The sequence below is a fragment of the Polyergus mexicanus genome, unplaced genomic scaffold, assembly GCF_030449975.1.
Source record: "Polyergus mexicanus isolate NDT 795.1 unplaced genomic scaffold, iyPolMexi1.0 SCAF_6, whole genome shotgun sequence".
NCBI lineage: Eukaryota > Metazoa > Arthropoda > Insecta > Hymenoptera > Formicidae > Polyergus > Polyergus mexicanus.
In genome coordinates this window covers 10,657,740-10,684,710 of record NW_027223326.1, presented here as the reverse complement: position 1 = coordinate 10,684,710, position 26,971 = coordinate 10,657,740, and the positions used below count along the sequence as shown (strand labels likewise).

The window sequence follows — 26,971 nt, the reverse complement described above, 5'->3', positions numbered from 1 at the left end:
TGTATCTAGGAAACTCGTGTGACAAGTAAAAACGACACGAGAGTTTTATGCAATTATCTGGCACGCATTTTAAATCGTACGGGATTACATCAACTGTTCTATTGTATAAGAGTGACGTTTCTACAGTAATTAAAAATATAAGTGTAAGTAACCATGTAATATCACCATAGAATAATTAAAATCGGTATAATTTTATAAGTCAAACTTTGATGAAGGTACTGATTAATCGTGCTTTAAAGTTTTTATATCTGTTTTAGATGCAGTAATTTCGAAAATTATTTTCATTTCTGTTCTATATATTAAATCGACTTATAGCCAACATTACGGACCCGCTTACTTACCTGATTTAAAAATTGTTTTTATATATAGTATATTTATGTATTGTCCACGGTGAAACATGTCGATAATTTATAAAATTTTTGTAAAATTATCCTGAAGATTTTTAATTATATACGCTGCTTTGAAACAGAGAAAAGATTCTCTTTTATCTTGATTTTCTCTTGCTTGTTCATATGAAAGTTCATTATGAGAGAAAAGTATTATCAAAAATTGTATATTATTTATATTGTAGCACAAATAAAATAATAAAATGTGCAAAGTATGTTTCTTGTTCTTAGAGTCTAAATAAAACAAAAAATAAAATAAATATATAACATTTTTCTCATAATTATATCTGATGTCATAATGTTCCTAATCTTATAATACATGCATAATATATACCTTTGATTTCAATATAATTTTACCTTTTCATAAAATTGGAAATTATCAGAAAGAATATTCTGTTGTCTCTTAGAGTGTCCTTTAATTGCCGCTTTTAATAGCAAGCCGCTAGTGAGTCGGCATTCTTCGAAACCAGAATCTTGCCCTAAAATCATCACTACATGTCAAGAAAGCGGGAGCAGTTGGTGAGTGCACGATTAGTCTCACAGGACCGTTGTGACCCAAAGACAGTAACTGCTTTCGTGACGCATTACGAGAATTCCAGGCGCACAATGAAGTTGTGGCTTCGTCGGGAAACATTACATAATCTTCGGTATGATTAAAGATAGCTTGTGCCTTGTGTTCCTGTTTACCTGTTGAAAAAATGTCCTACAGTGAGTTACTTGATATTCATTACAGTAATATTGTAATATTAACGCGAGGCATACTGCACCAAATATATTCCACATATATGCCTAAACCCTTCATAGATTTTTACCTGTGGTTCCAGCACCTGTATATGCTATTAAACATCTGCTAGTAGACAATTCCCACAACTTTATCAAGGAATCTTTTCCTGAGGATAGTAAATACTGGAAAATTCAAAATTACACAATTACTCGATACAACTGGAGAATATATAAATGTACAAATGTTTCCTCTGCAATTTACAATGTATCTTAAATCTTGTGCAACATTACTTGCACCAGAATTACTACCTTGCCGTTCCTTGTGAAGGTCACCGAGCATACTTCGTAACCATCGTGTGCTTTCACGAAGGTATTTATACATCGATTCGACACACCATCCCAAAGTTTGATGCTGCCGTCCTTTCCAGCCGATGCGTAAGTCTTTGCGTCAGGTGAATACTTGATACTTGTTATTCCAGCTGTATGTTGGTGACTCGGTATGCTACACACGAAGCACTGTGCAGTATTCACATCATACAATCTAACTACCGGATGGTTAGTCCCGACTATAAGAAAATCTCCAGTAGGATGAAAGGACAAGCACCGGATTTGATCAGCATCCGTGATGGTTCTGAACGCCTTTTTGACACTAGCTTTACTAAAATCGAATAGTTTTACAGAAAAGTCGCGACTACCAGACACAAGTATAGGTTCCCTAGGATGAAACTCTAAACATGTCACTTCTTCCAAGTGATCGTACAATGTTCTTATGACTGGATGGCCACCGGTTTGATCTCCGGGCGCCATCTCGTCCGGTGCGGACTTGGCGAGCATCCTATCCACATCCAAGATCTTGATCGAAGCATCCACAGAGCCTGTAGCTATTAATTGTCCGTCTGCTGAGAAGGCTCCTGCCCTGCAATTTCCTTTATGGGATGTGACATACGCAGTTTCGTACTGCGCTGGTTCCGGGGCCTGAGTCTGAGTCTCCGTCTCAAATTCCAAGTCTAGTCCAGGTCCTAAAGTGTTGTCGAAGCTCGACGCGAATGTGGACAGGTTGTTGCTGTTATCCTTCTTGGAACGATCCGGCTCGTGCGCGGCACCGATTAACATTAAATGAAGCAATCGATCCGAGGGTGGACACGGCGGTTCCGCTTGTATCATGTTGGACAGTTGCACGGCTAACGTTTGATGGCCATCATAGAATAATTGACTGAAATATTCAACGTGACTTACTCAACCCCCATTGCTTCTACACTATTGCCATCATCGTCGAAGTTATAATTGCAAATTAACATTGCGATTCGAGGTAATCGAGTATTTACGTTTGAAAAAGATTGCAAGAACAAAGAAGCTGGAAATTTAACGGGATGCGTGCGAAAGAGACGATTATACACAACCTGATCATCAGCCTGTAGAGCAGTTCTCTGCTCTTTATCATGTTCTTCGGATCCACTTCTGGTTCCTTCATCGCGCCCTGATTCGTCGTGTTTCCCGATGGTGACTGAATATTGCCTGCTTTTATGAAGATCGTCAAAGCAACGCATACCATTCCTCGTCAATCGATGAATCCCGGCCCCTTTACAGGTTATGTCGCGTTGTTGTCAGTGATCCATTTGATCATGTACTCGTCACCTACTTCTACTGCTTCTACATCGCGATTCGATTGGCGCACTTCCGGCAGTTCCGGCGGCTGCGGCCAATCAATGCGCACCGTTAGTAGCGAGAACTCCATGTGATACCGTCTACGAAAAATGTCAGAATGGCCGAGGCGAACGACAATCCGAGGGGGTTGAGCGAAACCACCCCCGAACGAAAAGATACACGCCGTAAAACCAGTTTCTCAAATTCCAAACACGTTCTGCGAAAGAAGCAGCCCTTCGAATTGAAGAAAAACGACAGGGATATCTACGTAAACAATAAAACTCCCTTCAAGGTATCTCACTCTTTACGGAAATTATAACCTTTGAAGTGTTGCAAAACAACTTCTGAAGTCGACAAACATCGAAATATATGCTACGTAATTTTCTCGAATTCAAAGTATTATCTTCAAAAGATGAAAAGCAAAGTCATCTCTTATACCTTTAATTCGAGACAGACATGTGTTTGCTTTGAAACTTTATTTCCTAAAATATCGATATATATTTATTTTGAAGGGACAATTATACAAGTGTGAAAAACTATTTGACAAAGGCGCATCAGAGCTAATTATCCATGGTCTTGGAGCTGCTGTGTTTAAAGCGGTCAACTTAGCCTTGCAATTAAAGGAGATTCATCATGGAACTTTAGACCTTGATATAAAAACTTCTACTGTATCTCTAGTAGGTATGTGTATTTTTTTTATATACAAATTTGTATATATAAATATTTATACAAAGCTTTAATTATGCCTGTTATTTGCAGATGAATTAGAGATATTGAACGACGATGCAGACTATGAAGTAAACAACAGACTGAACTCTGGTATACACATACGTGTCTTTAGAAGAGTACCATTTACTACGCTGAGATCTAAGGCAAACTGATTCTACAAAACAATGCATTTGAGCAATAAGATTATGCTCATATTACTATATCCTAATTCACTATAATATCGCAATATAGCTGGCTCAAAGCTGTATTATTTTTACAATGATCTTTTCTTTGAATGAGCTTGTTCATTGGTTGGGCTTGACAATCTTTGAGATATGGATCAATTTGGTTGCATTAACATTCTTCACTGTGCTGCTAGCTTTAAAATTAGACGATAATTATTTTTTGGGAGCGTCAGGATGGTGGGAAGTATTTTCGCCGCTTTTTATAGCAGATGGTCTAAATACATACTTTTGCGCAATTATATTTATAAGAATGTACATGGAGGGAATGATCAAAGTGGGCATTTTACGAGCATTGTGGAGTCTGATATCGTTACTTCTGGTATTTGTATTTAAATATCTTTTGTGTAAAAAGCTCTCTGGACAAAGCACATTGGAATATTCGGAAGTTTTGAGTCCTGTATTCATTCTCCTACAATTGATTGCAGTCAGAGCTTGTCAATTACATTAAGCGAAGTGAAAAATTTTCTTCGTAATGCATCTGCCATATATGATAACATATATTATCTGTACCATATGATACCTGTATATATATCACATTTCATCACAGATTCATCATCTAGATAAAGTTAAAAAATATTTCATCTGTAAATGTCACTTCATATTTCTATTCTGCCTATTTAATACTATGTAAGATGACTTGCTGTTGATTTGTTGCAAGTATTATGTAGTGTACAAATTTAATAAACATTTTTTTCTCGAATTTTTTTAAAAAGACAATAGGTAAATGGAATGTTAATTAAGATGTAGTAATATGTGTTGGCAAACAATATATTCCATAAATATTTTGAACATATATTATATATTAATGTTTGATTAATGTATTTGTAGCTCTCTCTTTGTTAATTTATAAAAGTTTACATCTATTAATATAAACTTGATTTTTGTAATGTATTATATTCAATCTCATGATGTAGATAAAACAAATACACACATATTTTTTCTAAATAGAAAATAATTTCTCTAATTGTATTATCTTAATTATTCTATATTATTGCTACTCTCTTTTTTATATCACCCAGAGATATCAACTTTGCTCATAATTTTCTAATTAAAAGATTACATGACATTTAGGATATTTAGAAAAAAATAAATATTAATTTTTGTATCGCGTTTCCCCCTTTTCTCTTCTCTCCAAATCGTTTAGACATCGATTTTTTAAAAGCTGATGCCCTGTGGTTACAGGGTAAGATTTACCCCGTATAATAAAAAAGTTCAATATGTAATATATTATCAAACTATTTTTACCCCCTTTGTATGTGTTCCCCAGAGTATTCTTTTATACCGCAATCGTAATTTATAATTCTTAGGAAACATCGATGAAACTAAGACAGAAGTTTCCTTTTACAAAAATAACAAGGCCGGTGTGAATCATAACATAACGTAGACCGATAAATTTAACGCTGCTCCATTTAAACTCTAAAGATAAACACAACTGATCAGCAGGCCAGGTGCTTTATATGGGCATGTGTGTGCCTCCCCTCCAACCCTCTCTTCAACTAAAATCAATAATCCTAACTGAAGGGAGACAGTAGCTGTATTCAGTGAGAAGGGGTGTGTGAATCAAGCCATTCTATAGGTAAAGCCTGTTGCTGCTACCCACATTTCACCAACGTCATCCCACGGAACGTCGTGTGCTACCTTAAAGACGGCAACATATTAAATTGTTTATCGTAAGACAGATTAACTGACACTACAAAATTCAGTGATGTGCTGTGGACATATCAAGAGATTATGGATAGACTGGCTAATTGGACTCGTGGTCAGTTTTTTTATCCCCATTATATCTTAGTTTTTAATACACATAGTTTATTACATATACATGTATAGAACAGTAACAAGTGCCATTTTTGTATTTATGAAACGCGCGATCGGACTTTTGATCCCGAAATCATCGTATAGCGCGCAAAATTTTTCGCGTAGCATGTCATATGTCTCATCTTGAAACTGAAGCTTAGAGAGCTGTATATTGCAATATTTAAACTATCAATTACACATATAGAAAAGTGTCACAACTAACAAGATAAATTGTATTTTGTTACGTTTTATAATATGTAAACATATGAGTATTTTAGTATGATCTATATATATATATATATACACGCGTCGTTTCTCATTCGAGTGTTCTGTCAATTAGATGTAAACGTAACGACCCCAGCGCCTGTCACCGGACAAAACTGTGTGTCAAACTCGTCGAACTCTGCAATCCTAGACAAATCACTGGTCACTGCTCCATCGTGGGGTTCGGTACAACAAGACTTAAGATGGATGTTCCTATTGCATTCGTACGGTTTTGCATGCCTCTTCTTCGTACTTGGGTTTTATACACTCTTCTCTATTCTAAATTTAAGGTACGTCGTGCGTATGGACGACGGTTAACGAAAGATTACAGTTACTTTAAGATCGTCTCTTTTTATATAGATCTCTCATATCAAGCCGCCCGTTTATGTCCACGATTAATATATTCCTATGTTTACTCGGAGCATCGCGAGCCGCTTGCCTGTTCATAGATCCATACAATCTTAAGGAGACGATGCCAAAGGTCATCGGATCGATCATATGGGACATTGGATATCCGTGCATCACGTCTGCCTTCTGCCTGATACAATTGGCATTCCTGCAATTGACGAAGGTGTTTATATTAAAATGTAACAAGTTTAATTGATGTAGAATGCACATTGCTATTACAAGATTCTCACGTGGATAACTTACAACAGCTGAAATTCGGCCCGGAAAAGATACAGAAAGAATCCTGTCTCAGTCTTATTATAACGGCGCACTTCTTCTTCATCATCGCCAGCGATATCACTCTGTCCTCCCATAATTGCTACATGGCGAAATACGTGGTTCAAGCGGCGTTTCTCGTATGGAGCGTCTTCCTATATCTCGCGTTCCTGCACGCAGCTTACAAGGTCGATCATCTGCTTCGTAACATGCCAAGCAGTATGTTGACACGGGACAATTCGAACGCACATCAAAAAGGTTCGAGTTTTTTCATGTGTATATCTCGATTTTAATATATTTTCTTCTTTTAAAATATCTAATGCTTTCTTTGAAAATGTGTATTCGTTTTCATGTCACTTGTTTCCAAGCTGAATCACTCTTATTCGTTATTTAGGTATCATGCAGCTCGCAATATTGGCGCCGTATAGCAATTTGGCGACTTCAGTCGCTGCCGCGCTGGTACCCACCTTACTTGGCCCCAAGATGAAGGGCCCGGAGGAATGTGAATTCGCGAATGCAGGTAAAAGCGCGGAAGAGGCGATCGCGGAAGAAGGTAATATACCTTATCGTGAATTTCTCTTTCCGATATCAATAGATCTGACTGAGGTTTTTGATTTCAGAATCGCGGATCACGGCTAAGGTGTATAAGGTGGAGGAACCGACGCGGAAGGAAACGAATCGTGTTACGATTGTACCCACGTGCACCGTACAATCTCCGTCACAGGAACAGAAATCGGCAGTACCAGAGGTCTACGTGAGACCGCCCACTCCCACCCCGTCGACCGTTAATCTGCCGATTATAACCGTGTCTAGTCCGAGTCGCAGGAGCTCAATGGCCAGTCGGCGAGGCAGCGACACATCCAACAAATCGTCGCGCAGAAATTCGGAGTGTAGCGTCAGATTCGTAAACGAGGACGATACGTCTTCGATCACGGAATGCAGACGCATGACGGAAGGTAGTCCCAGACACTTGCCGAGGATGCGAGGAGACGAGCCGCTCGAGAGAAGCCGCTCGCCCGAAAATGTATCGCGACGATATTCGGAGAATATCACGCCGTCGGGCAGCACCAGGGAACTGAGACGTTGCTCCGATTTCACCCATGAAAAGAACCGCGGCTCGCAGTTCGCGACTAAACTCAGGAGGAACAGCGATTTCGGTAACCGGACACCTAGAAGAATGTTACCGCTCGAAAATGAACATGTTAGATTGCCTAAAGTTCTGGATGTCAGCCCTGTGGGTAAATATCACGTAAAATACAAAATTTATCATCTAATTTCGATATGTTTCAGATTTTAAGCAGTTATATAGATACTTTCTTTTATCTACATATTGTTTGACGATATTTCAGGTTCAAGACGCAGTTCCGATATTGGTAGCTTCGCATCGTCTCGACCTGACTCGCGTAGAAATTCTGAGAGTTGCTATCGACGTAACTCTGAGTTCGTTCATATTAAGCCGTTAATTATAAATCGTCGAAGTAGCGATATTAGCATCAGAACCCTGGACAGGAGTCCCACGCACTTTCAGAGTATAGTACCTGTAAAGATGGAGACGCAGGAGAAGTCCGAATCAGATTCGGATCAACCTGATTGCAGCGAAAAAGCGGCGCTGATGAAGGATATGAATTCGAAGAGTAAGGACGAAGAGACGAAAGCGCGCAAAAAGAATCTGTCATGGAATGACAAAAACATTGAAGATCCGGAGAATATTACGGCGGAGACTAACTTGCTTCCTGAAACGCCTAATGAACCAAGAGTTATGGTACGACTTATTATCGCACTGAATCTATAGAAAGTAAAACATGCGTTCTTTCACATTTTTTTAGATGTTTTTCTAGAGTCGATTGAAACTCCACAACAAAGCAATGTACGCGCATTATTTGCAGGGCACGGATTTTACTCTTCATTCGATACTGAACCATATCGCATATGTGAATCGAGCAAAATCCGACACGCCGTTGCATATACCGGAAGCGGACACCGCCGCTGCTAGAAAGTCTCAGGTGCGAAGAGTATTAAATGTCACGCGTGCCACTGCAATTCTAGGGATTCTTCTGTGTATCATGGACGCCTTTCGTATTTTTGGACCATATGGTATATATTTAATATAGTTAAATATTAAATATAATTAGAATAACACAATAACAAAAGTAAAAACGAAACGTTTTACTGATATCTCTTTTATTTAAAGGTAATATACGAGTAAAATAATTCTAATATAATTAATTTGTTCTTAAGGACTCTTCGCTGAAACTGTACGATATGGTGTAGAACCGGCACTGACACAATTTCCCAAGCCGTGGCCATGGCTGTTGTATCAAACGATATCAAGAGCATTTGAACTTGTGATGGGCTGCGCCATGGCGAGTATAACTAAACAGCCGTCAGTAAGTCCGCGACATCAATATCTGAGTAGTTATCCTAATTATTCTCCACGCGTAAAACGGGGAAATAATCCTTACATATGAAGCAATAGTCCATTTAGTCGTAATTCAAAGAATGAAGATGCCAAACGACAATTCTTTTCATTTATTTTACCAGATTTTAATATCATTCCTTCAAACGAAGATTAATATATTTTGTGATGTGATATTCCTTGATTATTTTAAATAATCAAATTTTACGCTTACGTTTATACATATGTTTTATATGTATATACACATATATACGTATGTTTTATATATATACATATATATGTATATTACATCGCGAGCATGCACATACATCATATACATGTATCATATATCTCGAAATCTTGACTACAGTACATTTACATTTGTTATTCTCTTTAATGCTAATTCTAAGAAATATTTTTAATTGAAAAGAATTGTGTTATATAAAATTTAATAATACTCTTATTTTCACACAAATAGTCATAATCATGAATTGGTAGCAATTTTTATCAAAGATCGTATATAAAGGCATTGATATCGATACATGAAATGAGATACAGTCTCGTAAAATGTACTAAAAACATAGCAATAGATTAATATAATATTTTATAAACACGAGATATGTGTTTAGACAACATCTGATAGCTGGTGCAATAGTAATATTTCTAAAATCCACTTCTCGTGCAAAATGTTCATTTGAGGCATGTATATTGCGAAAGCAGATATCTATTTTTTACATTAGATTAGTTTTCCGATGAATTAATTTAATAACTTTCACTGTATTCTTCAGAAAAATACGCATACATATATATATATATTTTTTTTGTTGTTGTTAAAATATATATATCATTTTTTAAACTCGTATATAATCCATGGGGAATATTTTCGAAGCAAAACAAAAAAAAAGAGAAAAAAAGAAACAGACTGCGTGTATATATATATATATATATATAAACAAAAATGTTAAAAAATAATCGATGACTTTTACTGATAACACATAAAAAAACGCGTTTTTACTATGTGTTTACAACCGCACCAATGCTTAGAGGTAAAAAGTACGAATCCAAATTCTCAAAGTGCCCTATTACTGAATGTTCAACAAAATTACTACATTGACTAAATAACATAGATGACTTATATCTGCAAGTGGAATTTGTAACATTTGTTGTGATCCTACATGTGATACAATATTTATGTGTTTAGAATAGGAGGCCATTTTACGCTTATGTAAGCTTATAAATAACACTGTATTCCGTGAGATAAAAGACTGTAAAAGTGAATTTACGATAAAAACAGAGCTATATCATAGACCTTTATTGTAATTGTGTTCATTTTATTTTGTTTTCCACTAAAATAGACTAGATATTATTTTATTCCCGAAAACCGCGCGCGCGTGCATTCAAGCCATTTATTTATATAATTTATAATTAATTTATAATTTTGAATAATATATATATTTTGTGTAAAAATCTGCGATTAAAATTATTTTCTTTTGCTTACGTGGTATTGTATATACCACTATATTGTACAAATATTTAGACATTTATATATATATATATATATATTAATTTTTTTTCGTTGGAAATATAAATATATATATTTAAAATGTCAATTTTAAATATATATGTTCAATACATCAATTTTCTATTTATACAAGTATATATATATATATATATCATTCCGTTATAATCTTACCGTAAAAAAACCAAATATAAAACAAGTAAGAAATCTAGTAATAATACTTACAGGAGCATAAAAAAGGTCTCTCAGTAACTATCTGTTTGAAATTTATATAATATAATAAAAGTAGAGTAATATATCTAAAATATATCATTGATGTTTCATGTGCCAAATAATCGTGTTAACTATTTTAAATGTTTACAAGAGATACAAAATCTTATTATTCTAACAAGAACTCTTCTACAAAAAAAGCTATAGGCATAGATAAATATTTATATACAATTGGATGTACAGTAACAAACAACAGTTATAGTTTTAATCAAATTGATAAGGACTTTAAAATTATAATATACATATACAATTACTATTTTTACTGATGAAAGATTGTAATGTATATCGCAGCTTTAATATATATATTATTAAATTTTTCACACCTGTTAATTTTTCTAATCAGATGTACACAATAGAGCAATACTCTATTGTGTACATCTGATTAGAAAAATTAACAATTTCTTAACACATGACTATTTGGTATATAATTAAATATAGTTACTTATATATAATAAAGCTGTGAATTACGATAAATATTATATACTACAGTCTCAATCAAGATCAATTTTGCCATAACTATTATCAATGAATTATAAAGAAATGCCTCTTGTGTGAAAAACATTTTCGAAATATCACGCCCAAAAATATAAAAGATATCAATGTATATCATGTAGCACATATAGAGCACTGACTTTATTCTTAGCAATATAACTTTGACCAAATAAAAAGATGTCGGTTGATTTTTAGATACTTTGTACATGTATGTTCTATGCGTAATAGAAGTTTGGCTTGTAGTAACTCAGTAGTCAAACATAGAAAATAAAAATCGCTCATTTATATTGCTTTATTATATTCTAGTCAAGATTATCATATTGTTATATTTAAGAAATATTAATATATAATCAACAACTATGTAAAAGATTTATTGAAAAAAAGAGAATATTATATTGTAGAAATAAAGAGAAGGGAAAACTCTCAAATACTTTGTTTAATGTATAAATGAAAATTTCTCTACATATAACTATACCTAACATATTATATCAATACGCGAAATTGATTTAAGATAACGAGAGCTTTTGATAATACTAAAGATTAAGCTTAAGGAGTATATACGAGGGCTAGTCCAAAAGTAAGTCTTCTGTTATTTTTTTACAAAATCGCCATTTTTTTCTATATTCTTCGTACCGTATGCAAAGTTTTTGCATACTTTGTGTGTACTACGGCATGTCCTTTTTTCGCGAGCCATTTGTTAACTGCCGTCTTGACTTCCTTGTTTTGTGTTTATTGAATCGCTGGCCGCCTAAGTGAGCCTTCAGCTGAGGAAAGAGATGGAAGTCGATTGGAGCAAGGAAACTTACTTTTGGGCTAATCCTCGTATTCTCGGAATAATAAGAAAAAATCAGAGATTATTCTCTTGTTTAGCTAAGATATATATTGCTGATTGTTCTTTTCACATTATTACACTTTTTTCATGCCATTTTCGTATCTATTTTAATAAGGATGTATCGTTCAGATGTTCTGAATTATACAGTAAAATACCTTTCCTGCCAATAATGCATCCATTAAAATCTTTTGTAGACATAAAAAATTATTATTGTTAAATTTTTATAGAATAAACTTAATGAATTTGCTTTAATTAAAACTCACATTCAATATAAAAAAAAAAGAAAAACCGAAAATAATTGATAACAATATAATGTGTCTTATATTTCTACTTACAAAATCATGGTATTCATTGTATTGTATAATTACAATTATATCCATAAGCTTCGTTTATGATACACATTATACAGTTCATTATATAATTGTGTTTTCTACATTAATTATTATTTACCGATTCATCCTTGATAGTCAAAATAATCTATCTCCTTATCAATTGTTTTTGTAGTTGATGACGATGGTAGTGATTTCTGATTATGTTTTATGGGTAACGAAAGAACAGTCCTACAATATATAATCAATTATATAATTGTATTTTAATTGTATTTTTGTTAATTCAATCACCACATATAACTGTTGTAAATGCAAATATCTTACTTTATAGAAGTATTTCCCTTAGAAGCGTTAAGTACCGGTCCTGGAACTTTTCTTTGTCCCTTCTCCCGCTGCACCATTTCTAATAAACTGTAGCTTGGTAGCCAACACTACAACACGATTTATTTGTTACAAAAATGACGCGTAGAGCTTAAATAAACGAGTTCTCACCTTATCTTTTACAGCAGTGGCGACGACATTTCTTTTCGGTTCCTCGTCATATGCTTGACTCTCGCAGCCGAAGTGTTGACACGACTCACGCACGAAATGGCGCTTTTCCCTATTCATAACGTCAAACGAGTAACTTCGAGACTTCTGCTTAGATGTTTTCGCCAGTTGGACCAATTCTGTCAGTTTCTCATGAACCATCTGGCAAAAGTGCGGATCTTTTTTGGCCCATTGTTTCATGTAATCAGTATATCTGGGCATTAACTTGCCGCTCAAGTCGGGATTGACGATCTGCAGTCCCAACGCGAGTCTCCTGTTTCTCTCTATTGTTTTACATTCATCGTTGCACTCCAGGGTTTTTAGCTGATTCTGTTTCTTCGCGCCTTGCCCGAATACTTCTTCTAAATCGACAGAATGACCGAGCTGCATGTCGGCCATCTTACTGGCTAGTATGTTGCTCGCTATCCGTTGATACTCTCGCGCATTATCAGCGCAAACACGACTCATAGTCCTATGTCCGCACTGACATGTAACCTGCAATATAACCAGAGATATAACGGTATGATGCACAAATTATTGAGTGGTTTCGTCGTGCTTGCAATTATCTTCGCATGCTTCTCTAATTACTTCATATATAAGAATGGGTTGCTCTTACCTTAACCATTTCTTTGCAAGGCGTATCCGGACACTTGCCTTCGTGGCACGGAGCGGCACAAATATGTCCGCATAACTCTCTCGTCGTGCTGCAAGGTTGTATGCATTGTTGTCCAGGTCTTTCACATGGCCCGGCGTGACACATCATGATGCATTTATGTCGTCCGCACGTCAGTGGCTTGTTGCACGGTAAACCGCACGAGATCTCTTTCACGTGGCATGGCACGGCTTTTCTGAGCTCGTGTTTACCGTGGCACCATCTCTGGGTCAAAACACTGCAAGGCGGACATGCAGGCTCGCTGTGACAGTTGTGCAGCACCTCGTGATCGCAAGGATGCTCGCGAGAACATGGCCGATTACAAAGGGGTCTTCTCGTACCGCACGGTACCGGTGGATAGATCACTTCAGCACCACACTCGCAATACAGCTCTTCGAAGCTACTCTGCCAACAAGGCGAACATCTCCCTGTTGATGAAAGGAGAAATTCGTTTTCCGCTCTGTGATCTGATATCGTGCATAAATATACGACTGCAAGTAAAACGCGCACTCACCAATGTGACATCTCTCCTGGCACTTGTGCCGACCACAACTCAATGTCTTTGAACACGGCAACGGGCAGATGTGCTCGATGTCGATGCAACACAACTGATTGCAATTATGCTTGCCGCAAGATCGTTTCTTTTTGCAACGCTTCTCGCAGCGCGCGTCGTCGGCTTTACTTTTCAGATCCTTGCAAGCAATCTCGCGGTTCATGTTATCGCATCGACATTTGACATCGGTATTCAAGTCGCAGTCCGGACATTCGTCGGTGTGGCACGGTGCCTTGCAGATGTGTGGATTACCTGCGTAAATGGAAAAAAAAAAAAAAAATACACACACACACACACACACACACCAAGTGCATATATACGTTAATAAGACACAAAGTATGCAATATTATTGAGACGCTTACTAGGCTGACCGCATTTCAGACGCTTAGAACAGATTTTATCACAGATGGGCACAGGATCCAAGCAACTCTCTCTCTTCTCTGTTAATGGCGTTTGACCGCAACAGCACGTCGTGACTCTTTCGGGCGTCAAGGAGCAAGGATCGCATGCCTCTGAATGACAAACTTTTTGACAATAATGTTTCTTGCAGTCCAATGGTTTGTTACAGATGTTATTACAAGAATATGTATCTGTGATATTTGCTCGGCAAGGTACATCTCGAGTTTTTTTACCACAAAAACAGGCTAAATAAAATAAAAAACAAAATCATTACAATTATATATTGATTAATAATGCTATCTATCCATTACAACCCTAATATAACGTTAATAATTATCTTAGCTGAAAAATTAAATATATTCTAGAGCGTGAGAATATTACTTTGTTGCACAGTCTTATTGCAAAGTCCACATTCTCCCTGATGGCATTTTTTCTGACAAGTGTGCTTGCTGCATGATAGATTTTTTTCGCAAATCGAATCGCACTGCAATAGTTCATGAGCACTGCATAGCAGCATCTTCGACATTCTTCCGCAACCACAATACTTGGTAACCATCGCCACGCATTGCGGACAAGAACCGGGATGGCAGAGCAAGGTACATTTGTGCGTGCAATTGTTTTTAGACAGATTTCGACCGCAGATCTCGCCACACGAGTGCGCCACATCTCTGCGATTCCACTCTGGCATTTTTCTTTTCCCACAGAAACAGAAATAATCCTCCGGTACAAGAAAACTAATGTCTCGGCAGGCTGGGCACTTCCATCCATTCTCTGAATGAATAATTATGTTTCATGATTTGTCACAATAACAAGGTATTTATTTTTTACTTACCGCTCTGAGACGATTTTGCCCATTTTTTAATGCATTTTAGATGCAACACATGGTAACAATTAGTGCAAGACCAAACGTATTCGCTTTGCTTGATATGCTCGTAACAAACTAAACATTCTAATATTCCCCTGTTCAATTGTTCCGTCAATCTTTCCCTTTGACTCGCGTCATCATCTGACAAGAATAAAATAAAATAATTATCTCTTTTATTCTATTATATTATTTTATATAATAATTTTTTTTGATAGAAATAATATAACCATACCGATTTTATATCTTTTTTTCATATTTTTTTCCTGTATACGTGCTGCCTCGTTATCTTCCGTCTTATCTCTCCAATTTTCAAAGTTCTTCTCTTTATGATTTGCTGTCATTTCATTGTTTCTTTTATGTATATACTTTGTAGCAACTCCAGTTTTATATCTATCACCAGATTCGGACTGTACATTGTCTAAATTGTATTTATAATAGTGTTTGTATTTATAATTGTATTTATAATAGTTAGACGTGTTAGCATGGTCAGGGAATCGCTTGGATTTATTATTTCGTTGTGTCTCGAGAGCTTTCAAGGAGGCATTTTTCTCCAAAATATTATTCTCGCATGTTTCCTCTCTGCTTCTACCAACATCCGAGGACGAGTCATCCTCTTGAGGTTCTTTAGCAGAAGTTTTATTTTCCTGGCTATCAAACGTGAATGAATCACTGAACTCAATTGTAGGTGTACGAGCTTTTCCAGTACCATATTGTTCTACAAATGATGCATCCGATTGATGACTTCTATTATAATATTTGCAATTCTGAAATTTATTATAGTTTCTCCCACTACTCTGAGTATCCCTATACTTAGATCTCGATGGAACCTGTGTGTCTTGCGAATTTTTTTGCCTATAATTTACATCCTTTCTATTGTTATAGCGTTTCTCACCCTTGTACCTATTATCCGACGAAGATGTAAATTTGTTAATTGATCTCGGCCTAAACTCCTGCGCATCAAAGCTACCTCTCGCCGCGTTATTGTAATCGTCCTTTTTGTTAAATCTGTCCTTCTTATTCAATCTAACACTGTTTGGCACAAATTCGTTGGCTGTAGCTTGTAAATTTGAGTTTTGCACTATGCTGGATTGAACGATATCGCTTTCCGACGAAGTAGGCTTACCGATCGTTCTATTGCCTTTGAATCTTGGCTTGTGATTGTCACGGAAGAAGGGCATGTTACGCGAAGCTGAGACGATACCGTTGACGGAACGTGAATTATTCGACATTTGCGAGCCGCTTGCAACGGACGAGCTTGGCAGTATGTGTTCCTGATAAGTATTTTCTAAAGGCACCATATTCGACGGATGCTGATAGAAAGCGTCGGCGGGTCTATTCTGTTCGTAGGCTGGTTGACCACCGGCTCTCGGATAGTAATTCCTCGCGGGGACGTCTCGCAGATACGCCGAGTTCTCGTCGAAGTATGTCCAATTGTCTTCCGCGTTTCGAGCGGAATACGTGCAATAATTCGGATCCTCCGGGAACGAGCCGTCCCAGGTGGCCATCGCGATATATTGCACAGCTATGCGAAACTTGACGCAATTCTTATCTCTTGGCGGAAAGAAAAAAAAAAGAGAAGAAGATAATGCGGTGTCGGAGATCAGCAAGCGTCCGAATTTAAACTGCAATTCGAGATCGTCGTGCGCGCGATCAGCTGAGGTGTCTCGGAATAATCTTGTTCTAACCTAAGGAAAGGGATTTTGTCCGCGGAATAACTTGCGTACAAGTAACGCGATTACTGTTCGTCGACATTTTCGCAATTTTCCTCGATCGCGACGAGAAGACTGTGGAAGCCTTCGAGGAAAGTATACGACTCAAATTCCGCGTGAGAGAGAACAGATCTAAAAGGAACCCTCCGAATGGAAGCTTTCCGACAATTCACAATTCTAACATTCGCCAAGTTTGCCAAACCGGAGAGAAAGCCAACCGATGAAACGAACAAGTCTGTAAATTGTGGCGCGCGATGGCGCCAAATATGATTCTATTTGTCTAACACGATTCTTTTGAAGTAATGAAAAAATAAAGAAAAGAGAAAGAATGTTTCATTAATTGTTTCATTAGTTGTTTTCATTTATGTTTAACAAGTTCTTTGTTTAAAAACATTGTAGCGAAAAGTAATAGAATTTAATATTAAATATAAATTGTGAAAAAAAAAGAGGATGAAAATTGGAGCAATACAAATATATTGTAGTATTTGCAAAGAGATCAACATAAAAATGTGCGTAACATATATTATAAGCAATATATTATACAATAGTATATAATTTGATAGAAGAATGTAATATTATATAATAGGCAAGCGATAATTTTTTATCTGAATAGGGGATGCAATAATTATAAAATACGTAAGAAGATGCAATAATAAATGCTGTAAATATATATAGCGTAAAATATAATTAGTTACATTTGCATAAAAAATTATAATTTTTTGTCATCGATGTTATAAATTTTATCTCTTGGCATTTACATCGAGTATGTAGCGTGCTGTTCAATTTTTTATATGAAAATTTATTTAAACACATTTATCTATTATTGAACTAAGTATCCTGTTAAGATATAGCCACCGGTATCACTTGTGAGTATATCAGGATGAGTCCTGTCAGGTAATACTTGATAGGAACGTAAGAAATTCGTAAAGAGTTTCACATTTATCACATTGCGTTTCTGTTTAAGTTCCATGTAAGTCTCTTGCAGGGGCTCTCGATACGTGTGGTAGATGACGAATGGTCGTGAAGCCCCTAGAAAAGGTAACAGGGCGTTTACGATATTTAAAGGATGTTCTTTCGCTACGATGGTTAAGCCACGAGCCTTCGAGCTATTCAATAAATTCAAGGCGCGTTGTGTTTCCAAAAACCATTTTGGCTTCTTTACAGGGATTATTTCTTCAGATTCTTCAGGTTCGTGTTTCCGTTTCAAAGTATCAGCATCTTTTCGAGTGTTGCAAAGAAAAAGCGTACCATTCTCTCCTGTATTAGTTTCAATCTCTGTAATTTCAGTGTCTATTTGAGATACTTCATCACTCTTGATTTCTCCATTGAATTTTTCTGCCGGTTCCTCAATATCTTCTGTTCTTTTAATGATATGATCAGTAATCTTCTTGGAAGATGTGGAAATATTGTCTAACACACTCGATTCGCCTTGATAATATAATCTCAGGAAACTATAAATATTCGCTGCAACGTGTCTGTCTTTTAACTCCTGCGGAAAATTCATAGCCTGAACAATCGCAATTTGAGGCATATTGCCGGGATGCAGGTTGATTAAGTAGCCGCTGGTATTCTCTCCTATTCTATTCAACATAGCTGCAGCGGGTAATCCCTGACATCCGCTGTCGTATAGCACGTGTAAACCATCGGCCTGCACATCGCTGTAGGACAATATCTGTGCCAGGGCATCCATTCTCAGGCCGCCGATCTTCTCGTGATTCTGTCTAAAATACACCTCGTGTAGTGACACTATAGTGGGCTTGCATATCCTCAAAAATCTAAAATATTTGCGTTCCTTTTTTTTGATGTACTTCTCCTGCGAGTACTCAGTCTTAGCCGCAAAGGAGACACTGTTCTCGATGAGACTGCTGATTATCTCCTTGCCGCTCTTACCGTCCTCCTGCAACCGCAGGATCTCCTCTTTTGATAGTTTCTGCGACATACCGTCATCCGTAATAAAGCGATTGTCCTGTCCGCTCAGCTCGCCTTTCAGATCATTCCACGATTCCGTTCGTTCCACCAGCTTCAACGAATATGTATTTTTATTGCCAGGCTTCGCCACCATCTCAAATGTGCTCCAGAACGGTTTGCCGACGATCTCGTGCATCTCCACCCTCTGATTTTTCCCTAACATCAGAGTACCATTTTCAGACACCTTGTATACTTTACTGAAGTTCTGTTTCTTGACTATCACGTGGATGCCCACCGTGATCACGCTCTCCATGGATTCCCTATTCATTGTACTAGGAATGCTACTTGTGCAAATGCAAAGACTCGTCAGTTTTTAGGTTAGAAGAATTTTGTTTTTGCTTTTTTTAGGTTAGAACATGGTATGAACACATGGCCGCATAAGATCGATAATAATTTGATTCGCGTCCTTCGTCAGTCCTTTCCTTGGAAGACTTCTCGCATAGGTTTCAGTATTATAATTATTGTTTTTCTATATGAAAACCGACGTGTTCGAACGGCTTGAAATAAATAATTTGACTATAGTATCGCACGTGAGAGAGATGCATTAACGTAAGATAATACGTATTAGTTGCATCTATTGATATAGGTATTATATTTCTTTCCTTATGTCATATTCGCAAATTAAAAGCATTTTGTAATAATATACTTTTTATTTTGATTATTCTAGGCTTCTCTACACGTAGACCAAAATAATGGTTTATTACAATGAATTCCAAGCCATTGTGCTTGCCGGAGGGAAAGGTTCTCGTATGACAGAACTTACGGCAGGTCAACCGAAATGTTTGCTCCCAATCGCGAACGTTCCCATGATCTGGTATCCTCTGCAAATTCTCGAGCGTTCAGGTTTCAAGGAAGCGATCGTAGTGCTTTCCGAATTAACAAAATCCGAAGTATCGACGGCGTTAGATAAATTGGGTTTAAAAATCAAGTTGGAAATTGTAGGGATTCCAGGCGCTGAAGATCTTGGCACAGCCGATTCTATCAGACTTATCCATGAAAAGATATATACAGATTTCTTGGTGATATCTTGCGATTTAATTGCAAATATTGATATATCAAAAATTTTGAATTTATACAGAAAACATAATGCAAGTATAACAGCTCTCATGCTGCCTGTCCCAAAAGTGCCGGATGACTTTGTAACACCAGGCCCAAAGAATAAACAGAAACCAGAAACAGATTTAATTGGTATCGATAATAATACAGGACGAATAGTTCTCTTGGCTTCTGCATCTGATTTCGAAGAAACGTTTAATATTTCGCAGAGGCTTCTCAGGAAGCATATCAGCTTCACTGTTCACTCCAAATTGATGGATGCACATTTATATATCATTAATAAATGGGTATTAGACTTTTTGGTATTTAATAAGTGAGTAAAATCTTACCAATAAGAAATATTTGAAAAAATTTAAATTTTTAATCAAAAACATTTTGCAGAAACTTTACCACGTTGAAGGGTGAACTTTTGCCATACATAGTTAGCAAACAGTTATCTAGGCCCAAGTCTGTAGACGACAGAAATACTTCTATGGTACAAGTAGACTTGAAAGAAGATGTCTTTCGATTTGCGATGGAGAAACCTTTAGACAAACTGATAAGAAAGATGTCAGCGTTCAATGACCATAGTACTGATTTGGAAGAAGCATATTATGGAGACATAATACGATGTTATGGTCACATATCAAATGGAAAGTTTGGTCTTAGAGCAAACACTGTACAGATGTATCATTTTGCAAATGCTAAAGTAAGATACAAATCTGTATAATGAAAAAGACTGTTTAATATATTTCAAATTATTATTATATTTTAATATATTTATTACAAGTACATAAAGAATAAAGAAGTGTTAACTTAAGAAAAATATTCTTTATAGATATTAGAATGGTGGAGCACTGATGGCAATAATATTGGACAGCCGCTGCCAAGTATCTCTAGCACGGCAACTATACGCAGTACACAGATGCAGGAATGTTATGTAGATGATAATTCGACTATTGAAGAGAAAACTTCCCTTAAGCACAGTTATATTGGGCCTAACAGTGTTGTGGAATCTAAGACAAGAGTATCCCAGAGTGTGATAATGGGACATGTAACTATCAAGCAAAGGTGAGTTCGAAACAGTACTGATTGTGAGTGTCCTGATCGAGATTTTTCTCATATTCATCAAATATAAGTACTGGCAATATTTCCATCATCTTTTTTACAGATGTGTTATCCACAATTGTATATTGTGTAATGGTTGCACCATCGAAGAAGGTACCGAATTGAAAGATTGCTTAGTCGGAGCTCAACACATTGTGACATCTGGCAGTCAACATTCTCGCGAAGTGCTCACTGATGCGGACAGGCTTATAGAAATTTAATTATATACTGTTAATAATAAATGTTTACTTAATAAAAAATAAGAAATATTTGTTTTTCCATCCTAATTACTGAAATGATGCAATAATTTTCTATGTATATATATTAATATAATATAAATTAACTTCTTTTCATGCATTTTCAATTAATTGTGTTATACAAATATTATATTGCTTTGTTACTGATTATTATAAATTAAATGGCAATATAACTTGGATGTGACATATTATATAACAAGCGTTATCTATATAAGTATTATTTTAATGTTATGTAATATGTTGTTTGTTTATTTGTAATATGTACTATTTTGAAATTATATTGCATGATTATCTATATTTTATTTTTAAAATATAAATTTTAAAAAAATTAAAATGAGATAAATATATAGATCAGACTCTGCTTCCAAAAAGCCGAACTAGCAATGGCAGAATTTTAATAACAAAAACAATGAAGAAATTATTACACGTAAATATTTTTCTTCTGGACTGATTTCTTGAATCATCCACAGTGCGTAAATAATATAACAGAAAATAAAAAAGAATATTTAGAACTAAAACCCAAATACGAAAACGTAGTATAAAATTTTTTAACTACGAAAGGAAAATGAGAGAAGTTGTTGCAAAAGCATATAGATTAGAAAATAAAAAATTAAAGAAATAGAAAAATTTATAGCTTCTAATTATGAATTCGATGCAGTAGCACTACCAAACAAAATTTTCTCATTCAAAGCCAATAAATTCTCATTCAACTCTGACAAATCTTTATTATTAGAAAAATTACGCAATTGGAAAAAAATTCTCAATCATCTTAATTGTTTCTGTTAAACATGCACGTATTAGAATAGCTGAATAGATTAGCTTATTCATTTGCCCTCCCTGATAAATGGAGTTGTAATCAAAAAATAGACGAGAGCTGGCTTTATCAATTCGAAACGAGATATAAAGAAGAATTTTCTAATATCTCCTGCCAAAAAGTTACATGCAAAAAGCATATCGTATATCGCAACCTTCATCATCATTCGATGAAAATATTTTGAAACTAATAATAAGTCCTTCCGATTCAATCTATTTGGAAACAGAGTTTGATTCTATGCAAATTTTTGACATAAAAGTATAAGTAATTTTATATATGTTAATATTATTTCATATATTGTTATGAGAAGATTGGTAATTTCTTTACGGCTTTTATTGTAAATCAGGCTTTAATCAATCAAAACCAAGAAATTTCTGTTTCTTTTGTCCTGATTGATCAATAGTTACTCTACCTTATGGCTAAAATTTTCGAACATACCCTGGGCTATCGGAACGAAGTGAATTGAAATGGCAGTGAATTTTAGAACATAGCCTGAATGAAGGAATGCTCGGACTCGAACTCTTCTTGTAGATCTTTCGCTCAAAATGGTAAGGATAAATTTATGTTGTTCAAATCGATTTATTTTACAGTCATCTTGATAATCGGTCGATTCATCGGCATGGAAAAGATGTCCTAAATTTTTATAGAATTGATATAACTGTATAGTATTGGACGAGAAAAATCTTGATTTTTCTGACAATACTGATACTAGTGTACAGGTTATGAAAATGTTTATATGCAGACACGTTTAAATCGTTATTGAATGCATTTTTCGTTTGTTTACTATTAAAAAAGTAACTTTCTTTTATTCATCTCGTTTGTTGTCAAATTTTTTTTTGTAATTTAAATTTCAGCATCGTGTCCAATACTGCAGGTTATATTCACCGTGCGTTTCTCTTTAATGTTCACAGACGAAGGGTACATCCAGTTTTGGTAAGCGGCGTAATAAAACGCACACATTGTGCAGAAGATGTGGACGTAGTTCTTACCACATTCAAAAGTCACAGTGTGCTCAATGTGGCTACCCAGCCAAGAAGATGCGTTCATGTATGTTGTATGATAAATATACATAGAGGACTGTCTGTCATATGTCTATTTAAATATCGAACATATTTAATGTTCTTAATTCAGTGATATTAATTGGATTCTTATTAAACGATTGTACAGACAACTGGTCGGTCAAGGCAAAGAGGAGGAAGACCACTGGTACCGGCCGTATGCGTTATCTTAAGATTGTCCGCCGCAAATTCAAGTAAGTTACACTCTTGTTAGATTTTGAAAATCTAAACATTAATTACTGAATATTAGAATGATTAATCAAGAAAATATAATTTTTTGTAGTAATTTTGCTATTTTCTTGTTAATTTCTAGTTTGAATGAGTTAAAAATTACCTAGATTTATGAAACCTAAACAATAATTACTGAATATTAAAATCAATCAAGAAAAGATTTTTTGTAGTAATTGTTTTGCTACTTTTTTGTTAATTTCTAATTGTAGTTGAATGAGAGATATGTTCTATATTATTTAATTTATGTTATTATATTAATTGGTGTATACATATTTGTAATTATTTCGTATATATCTATAGGAATGGATTCAGGGAAGGCTTGCCAAAACCCAAAGCTGTTGCGGCTAAATAATAAAAGAATGTTTTGTCTTATTGTCTAATTAAGTTGTACAATTTCGACTGCAAATAAAAAAAAATTTTAAATACAATCAATTGTTATTAACTTTATGAAAATTCCTTGTATTTATACCAATATAAAGTCAATCATTGTATTAATCAGTGGTAAAAACGTTATTTCTATAAAATATTTATAATTACAATGTCATCGTAAGTCTTGTCTTAGTATTAAATCTCAAGTTTTATGAGTATTTTTATTTGCTTTTATTACGTCGTTTAAATTTTCGAATCTATAGATTTTATAAAAATGGAATTCGAGAAATTTTTATGCTAACAATGTTATGTTTAAATGAGATATAGTTAAAAGGATATATACATATTAAAAGAGAGGCTTTTATTATCATAGTTTCATTTTTCTATTACTATATTAAATAGCATTTATGAACATGTGAGATGAGCTTCTGATAAATCTGTATCTTTGTGTATTATATCATATCTGACAAGAGAGAAAATTTGAAGAAATATGCGATCGGGAAGAGATAAGGCGCATCGTTTGTACTGCGCAACCAACGGATTTTTTAATTGCTGCGGCGTCCCGTGTATTTAACAGACTCGCGACTTCGCTAAACAGTACAGTTGGATGCACAATGATAACTCGGGTGATTGGTGCAGCTCCATCATACATCTAGGGGCGTCCGTCGATACTGTACCTGAAGAAAATTAATCTTCAGTCAGCCAGTTCGAGAGTTATGCCACGCAGTAGTATCCAGCGAACATTCCGTCTTCACAAACATCGAAGAATTAAGAAGAATCGCTTAATTAAATAGCGATAAAAGTTTAAAAAAAAAAAGAGAACAGATTTTAAAGACGAAAGTAACCAAGGCTCGAGCGTTATCCTATCGATGCGTTATTTTTATAACGTGTATAGCGACTCGAAAAAAGTAATTTGTTTCAAAGAGAACAGATGTTTTAATTTCTTTTTATATACATATAATTTCCAAGAAATATTTGCGGTTACAGAAGCTCTCCGTTTTGAATAATCTGTTTTATCTATTATAATAACGAACTTTCAAACAATCCAAGTTTTCAATAAATTACAGAGATTTTTATAACATACAATTCTTTACAAATGGGAATTTTGCGTCAACTATTGTTTGGTAAGTTTACATTTTTTGCTTCTAAACAATATAATGTTCTATTCTTATTAGTATAATAGATTTATAATTTTGTATCTTGCACTATATAGGTAAATATCTGTTAATTACCAATACCGTGAGCTGCGGTTTAATGATGGCAGCAGGAGATGTAATTCAGCAGCGCAGTGAATATTGGAAGAAGTATTCTCACAAATACTTTCCGTCTAGCGTTATGGCAGCATCGCCGGAGGACGAAGAGACGGCGGCAAATTCCAGCACGTCTGCGTACGGACACGATTATGCGAGGACCAGAAACATGACAGTTGTCGGGCTGATTCAAGGTCCGTTTCACCATTGGTTCTACATAATCTTAGACAGAGTTTTGCCGGGCAAAAGCGCAAAGTCGATAGTTAAGAAAACGCTTCTCGACCAATCGATTGCGAGTCCTACATGTCTGGCAATATTTTTCGTCGGCCTCGGAATTCTGGAGCATCGCAAAATTGAGGAAATCTGCAAGGAGCTGAAATTGAAATTTTACGATGTATGGAAAGTATGTACGACACAGAGGAGCGCCTGTGTGTTAATTAATATTTCAATAATCTTATAAAAAAGCAAATATCTATGATTACTAAATATTAATTAGAATGCGGAAATTAGTACTAAAAATTTTCTCTTTTATATATATATATATATATATATATATATATATATATATATATATATAATACATAATAACGTATATAAGTAATTGATTGAAATGTTTTATGTTAGGTTGATTGTTGTTTTTGGCCTCCTACACAATGCATCAACTTTCTCTTTGTGCCTTTACATTATCGAGTACTTTACATAAATGCTATGACTATGGTCTATGATATTTTTTTATCTTATATGAAACATGTAAGTTTTTTTCCTTTGTATATGTTTTCATTTACCGTAATATCAATGTTGAAATTACAAAAAATTACGATAAAATGATATATTCTTATTTTATGTATAGGATGCTCATTTTGAGTGATGAGATGAAATCTCGTGGCTAGTCTGAATAAAGGAAGTAATTGCGCAAATAATAGTTGCGAAGCATGTATTATATATATATATATATATATATATATATATATATATATATATATATATATATATATATATCTATCTATTATGTATGTTTATTATTATTAATTACACATAACAATATATGCAATGAAACGCAATTCCAAGTAAGATTATTCTATCTTCCCATTTCAGTCCCTTATCGCGATCCGCATCTATATTTGTTGTCTGTTGATGCTTACCAAATAATAAATAAATCGTCTATTAGTTCCTGTTTGTGTTTGTTTGATGCGATATGTGCAAGAAACTGTCGATAACAATGAGAGCGCAGATAAAATCATCGAAAGAAAATATCAAGGCAATAATTAATTATAATTGTATTATAACATTACAGCGATATTTTTTTCATGTCGTTTCTGTTCTTAAGAAATAGTAATTAAACTTTCTGTTATCAATCGCAAATTTTATTTTGCTAATTCCGATTTTAACTGTATTAACATTGGAGCCTAAAGATTTGATAAAATTCAAATTAAATATAACATATATATTGAGATGCTCACATGCTTTATGTTCCAGTCGACAAGTCTATTTTGTGAAATTTTTAGTTTACATCACTTGAATGAATCCGAAAGTTTCTTTTTCTTGCCAATCGTGTGTCAGTATAAATCATAAATTATTTATGTGGAAAAATACGATGGAGATTGCGAAATATATAGCGGCAATTAACGAGAACGAATTGGTTCATTGGACACGCAAAGATGTCCATATGTCCTCGTCCACAGGTATCCCAAAACAATCTACGACGATATTGCTACCTTATCGCACGCAATAATCGCTCATTGAGTTTATTTATTTACTCGACAGCTTTTGTTTGGCATTTGGCGACGGCGGGATTACGCAGTCTTCTAACCAGCCAGACGTGAGCACAAATACGATTAATGGACATAAATACAAACACACAAATAAATTCAACATCGCGCAAACAATCTACGGAAATACAGGATTCATCGAT

The 26,971-nt window shown here is 35.1% G+C and overlaps 9 protein-coding genes across 12 annotated transcripts; 6 read left to right on the top strand and 3 right to left on the bottom strand.

The window, feature by feature from the left end:
- Positions 1-496: 496 nt before the first annotated feature.
- Cstf50 (cleavage stimulation factor subunit 1 Cst50) lies at positions 497-3,038 on the bottom strand. Of its 2 annotated transcripts, XR_011447124.1 has the most exons (5): positions 2,510-3,038; positions 1,419-2,322; positions 1,199-1,292; positions 744-1,073; positions 497-620 (listed from the first exon to the last, which is right to left on the bottom strand). XR_011447124.1 is itself a non-coding variant. In XM_070298094.1 (4 exons), exons 1-4 carry the CDS (start codon positions 2,659-2,661, stop codon positions 829-831), a joined length of 1,395 nt encoding a protein of 464 aa, XP_070154195.1. In that variant the 5' UTR covers positions 2,662-3,038; the 3' UTR covers positions 627-828. The 2 variants fall into 2 exon arrangements, 1 of the variants encoding a protein (XP_070154195.1); XM_070298094.1 differs by lacking the exon at positions 497-620 and having other exon boundaries at positions 627-1,073.
- Rpp20 (ribonuclease P protein subunit p20) lies at positions 2,142-3,734 on the top strand. The gene is made up of 3 exons (XM_070298097.1): positions 2,142-3,045; positions 3,266-3,434; positions 3,513-3,734. Exons 1-3 carry the CDS (start codon positions 2,872-2,874, stop codon positions 3,632-3,634), a joined length of 465 nt encoding a protein of 154 aa, XP_070154198.1. The 5' UTR covers positions 2,142-2,871; the 3' UTR covers positions 3,635-3,734.
- On the top strand, positions 3,650-4,529 carry LOC138934404 (transmembrane protein 203). Its single transcript, XM_070298098.1, has one exon. It carries the CDS (start codon positions 3,741-3,743, stop codon positions 4,152-4,154), a length of 414 nt encoding a protein of 137 aa, XP_070154199.1. The 5' UTR covers positions 3,650-3,740; the 3' UTR covers positions 4,155-4,529.
- Positions 4,530-5,056: 527 nt separating this feature from the next.
- On the top strand, positions 5,057-10,916 carry LOC138934399 (uncharacterized). The gene is made up of 9 exons (XM_070298093.1): positions 5,057-5,465; positions 5,841-6,054; positions 6,125-6,335; positions 6,421-6,685; positions 6,822-6,980; positions 7,048-7,665; positions 7,777-8,189; positions 8,314-8,521; positions 8,666-10,916. Exons 1-9 carry the CDS (start codon positions 5,438-5,440, stop codon positions 8,893-8,895), a joined length of 2,346 nt encoding a protein of 781 aa, XP_070154194.1. The 5' UTR covers positions 5,057-5,437; the 3' UTR covers positions 8,896-10,916.
- Positions 10,917-11,565: 649 nt separating this feature from the next.
- On the bottom strand, positions 11,566-17,199 carry Stc (nuclear transcription factor, X-box binding stc). Its single transcript, XM_070296882.1, has 9 exons — positions 15,494-17,199; positions 15,229-15,402; positions 14,778-15,167; positions 14,360-14,641; positions 13,959-14,249; positions 13,409-13,872; positions 12,757-13,287; positions 12,589-12,695; positions 11,566-12,495 (listed from the first exon to the last, which is right to left on the bottom strand). Exons 1-9 carry the CDS (start codon positions 16,764-16,766, stop codon positions 12,390-12,392), a joined length of 3,618 nt encoding a protein of 1,205 aa, XP_070152983.1. The 5' UTR covers positions 16,767-17,199; the 3' UTR covers positions 11,566-12,389.
- A 411-nt stretch (positions 17,200-17,610) lies between these two features.
- Positions 17,611-19,387, bottom strand: Trmt6 (tRNA methyltransferase 6 non-catalytic subunit). 2 transcript variants are annotated; one of them, XM_070296884.1, is made up of 2 exons: positions 19,174-19,387; positions 17,611-19,094 (listed from the first exon to the last, which is right to left on the bottom strand). In XM_070296884.1, exon 2 carries the CDS (start codon positions 19,072-19,074, stop codon positions 17,791-17,793), a length of 1,284 nt encoding a protein of 427 aa, XP_070152985.1. In that variant the 5' UTR covers positions 19,075-19,094; positions 19,174-19,387; the 3' UTR covers positions 17,611-17,790. The 2 variants fall into 2 exon arrangements, with proteins under 2 accessions (XP_070152985.1, XP_070152984.1); XM_070296883.1 differs by having other exon boundaries at positions 17,612-19,387.
- On the top strand, positions 18,444-21,428 carry Eif2bgamma (eukaryotic translation initiation factor 2B subunit gamma). Of its 2 annotated transcripts, none has more exons than XM_070296887.1 (5): positions 18,444-19,255; positions 19,606-20,307; positions 20,376-20,682; positions 20,812-21,044; positions 21,145-21,428. In XM_070296887.1, the coding sequence occupies exons 2-5, from the start codon at positions 19,631-19,633 to the stop codon at positions 21,299-21,301; spliced, it is 1,374 nt and encodes a 457-aa protein (XP_070152988.1). In that variant the 5' UTR covers positions 18,444-19,255; positions 19,606-19,630; the 3' UTR covers positions 21,302-21,428. The 2 variants fall into 2 exon arrangements, with proteins under 2 accessions (XP_070152988.1, XP_070152986.1); XM_070296885.1 differs by having other exon boundaries at positions 18,445-19,524.
- Positions 21,429-22,612: 1,184 nt separating this feature from the next.
- Positions 22,613-23,868, top strand: LOC138934049 (ribosomal protein L37a). Its single transcript, XM_070297436.1, has 4 exons — positions 22,613-22,699; positions 23,063-23,198; positions 23,319-23,403; positions 23,741-23,868. The coding sequence occupies exons 1-4, from the start codon at positions 22,697-22,699 to the stop codon at positions 23,790-23,792; spliced, it is 276 nt and encodes a 91-aa protein (XP_070153537.1). The 5' UTR covers positions 22,613-22,696; the 3' UTR covers positions 23,793-23,868.
- A 530-nt stretch (positions 23,869-24,398) lies between these two features.
- On the top strand, positions 24,399-25,990 carry LOC138934122 (mpv17-like protein 2). Its single transcript, XM_070297560.1, has 4 exons — positions 24,399-24,933; positions 25,023-25,462; positions 25,684-25,809; positions 25,910-25,990. The coding sequence occupies exons 1-4, from the start codon at positions 24,906-24,908 to the stop codon at positions 25,925-25,927; spliced, it is 612 nt and encodes a 203-aa protein (XP_070153661.1). The 5' UTR covers positions 24,399-24,905; the 3' UTR covers positions 25,928-25,990.
- The last annotated feature ends 981 nt before the right edge of the window (positions 25,991-26,971 follow it).